General features: G+C 60.2%; 1 protein-coding gene across 1 annotated transcript; it reads right to left on the minus strand.

The window, feature by feature from the left end:
• Positions 1-284: 284 nt before the first annotated feature.
• On the minus strand, positions 285-1109 carry LRRC3C (leucine rich repeat containing 3C). Its single transcript, XM_059149666.1, has one exon. The coding sequence runs from the start codon at positions 1107-1109 to the stop codon at positions 285-287; it is 825 nt and encodes a 274-aa protein (XP_059005649.1).
• Between the last annotated feature and the right edge of the window lie 1509 nt (positions 1110-2618).

Genomic DNA, 2618 nt, shown 5'->3' on the forward strand with positions numbered 1-2618 from the left:
CTGCCCCCCACCCCCCCGCAATGAAGACTTGGGAGCTTTGGGTCTCCGAGTCTAGCACAATTCAGACACATGGTAGGCACCAAAGACTCCAGGCACCACAGAAGGTGTGGGTTGAGAGAGTGAGAGATTGGGTTTTTAGGGGAGAGGGAAGAGGAAGGGGGGTGGGATTTGGGGGATGGGGTGGGACTGTGGAGGAGGCAGAGAGGGTCAGAGGAAAAGAGAGGGCAGAGGGAGTGGAGGGTAGGCCAGGTCGTGAGAAGGGGCTGAAGGGGTGGCCCTGGTCCTCAGACCATCGTGCTGAGCGTGGAGGAGTCCTCTGAGCGCACAGGCGGCCCCGGGGCCTGCTTGAGGGGACGTCGGGTCTCCTCCCGGTTCTGCCACAGGTAGTGGGCCAGATAAGCCCCAACCAGCGCCAACCAACCCCCCATGGTGACCAGCAGGGCCACGTCCGTGCTCCGCTGGGCCCCGCCCCGCCCGGGCCCACACAGCTCTTCCTGCCCCGCCAGCGGCAGGAACTCCTGCCCCACGAGGTCCGGGCGGGCTCCGGGGCCACACACGATGCCTGTTCCAGTGCCCGGGGCCAGCCTCACCTGCCTGAGCACCTCCTGGAGGGCACAGTCACAGTGCCAGGGGTTGGCGGACAGATTCACTTGGATCTGCAGGCCCACGAAGGCCTCTACGGGCACTGAGGCCAGCCGGTTGGCAGAGAGGTCAAGGTGGCGCAGTGTGCCCGCCAGGCCCCGGAACGCGGCCCCCGAGAGGTGGGCAAGGACATTATGGGACAGATCTAGCTCCTCCAGGACAGGCAGGTGCTGGAAGGCTCCAGCTGGCACCGAGGCCAGCCGGTTGGCATCCAGGTAGAGCTTGCGCGTGTCGTTGGGGATGCCGGCGGGCACCGCGCTCAGGCCTGCCTGGCTGCAACGGAACGTCCGCTCACCGGCTTCTTCGGCGGCATAACAGCCCTGCGGAGGTGCCTGGGGACTGGACTCCGTGCCACCTGGGCCTATCACCAGCAGGAGAGACAGCAGGTGACCAGCTGGCAGGAGCATGGCTAAAGATTGGCATAGTCCTGGAGTAGAGTAGGAGGAGCTGCGGAAGAGAAGCCCCATAAAGGAAGAATGAGTCAAGAGAATTCCATTCCCCACTGTCAGCTCTCTCTTCTGGAGGTCTCCCATGGGGGCTCCGTGGGCTGGGGCCTCCCTTTGGGGGTTCACTCAGGTCTGGGTTACTTTTGCTTCTCCTTTGGGGTTTAAGTCTCCTTTTTCAGGCCCTTTGGATAAGAGGCCCCCTGGGCCCGAGATTCTCCTAGCATCTCTGTTTCTGGAAGGTTAATCTCTAAGTCTCTTGGTCCAAGACCCTGTTGGTCACTTTGGGTCTGGGGGCTTCTATGTCTCTGCTTCTACCCATGTACTAGTTTCTCTTGTTGGAATAAAGTCTTTCTCTGCCAGCCCAGCTGGGTGGTCCCTGTAGGCACCAGAGGGCCAGGACGGCACTCATATGAAGGGGACAAGGAAGACACACCAGCGGTGGGACTTCAGAGTGTTCAGCTAGGCTAGGTGCCTAAGACCTGCTTTCTCTGCCCATCTTCTCCTTTTTCTGGAGCACCCACCCCTCCGCCTGCCCCAGCTTTGTCCTCTCCACCCCACTCTTCTCCACCCCCCCACCCCACCTGCTTCCTCCTCCTCTTAACCTCTCACCCCTGCTGGTGGGAGAGTCTTCTCCTGAGTATCCTCTCCCCGGAAGTAGTCTGTCTCCTTGCTGCCCGACTCCGCAGACCTGCCTCCTCCTCCAGAAACCCTGTGTTCTTGTAGCTGCTGGAAATCGGGGGCTGGGGCCCAAGAGTGTTCGGTTTCCTGGCATGTGACTCCGGGCCCCAGGTGTCAGATACCTGAGCCATGGCCTGGCCAGGAGATGCCAAGACAGGGCAGATCTTGGACCCTGATGAACAGTGCCATGGGGAGGCCAGGCCCAATTCCTTTCTCTGTCTCAGGCTCCCCTCCCAAGGCCTTGACATCATCATCTTCTGTCCCTCTTCTCTGAGCCAGGGCTGAGACTTTGCCTTCTAGAACCTCTGCTGCTAACAAAGAGCCTGGTCTAGCAGATCCCGGCTTGGCAGGCCTGGGGTAGGGGTGAGGGGACAGAATTGGAGTGGGCCCCATCTCACATCCACTGCCTCCAGCAGCCATCTCCCCCAATTCCGTCCCGCCCCCACTCTTCTCTTCTGTCCTTCTACTGTGCCCTGGGCCACCTTCTTCCGTGGTAGATGAACTTCCTCAGCCTTTTCCTCGGAAAACTTGTCTTTCTCTGGAGGACCTCATCTCCAGGCTCCTCCCAACGCTCTGGCCTAGTAGAGGGCGCTGTGGCTCAGTTTTCATTTATCTGCACAGCTGGTGGCTGGCCCCTCCAGGGCTTGGAAGGGCTTCTTCCAGGTGTCTGAAGTCTGATATGGTCCCCTCAAGTTTTCCTGCTGATTTTCTGTTTTGAGCTGGAGCTGACTCTGGTCGTCTTTGTTTGCTGGAGCCCTGGGCTCCCAAGCTGGTCCTTTTAAGTCTCGCTCACGTCTGGGAGCTGGGGAGGGCTCCTTCCCCTGGGCCTCTTGATCTCAACCATCATTTGCA

Source organism: Mustela lutreola, chromosome 15 (genome assembly GCF_030435805.1).
Source record: "Mustela lutreola isolate mMusLut2 chromosome 15, mMusLut2.pri, whole genome shotgun sequence".
NCBI classification, from domain to species: Eukaryota; Metazoa; Chordata; class Mammalia; order Carnivora; family Mustelidae; genus Mustela; species Mustela lutreola.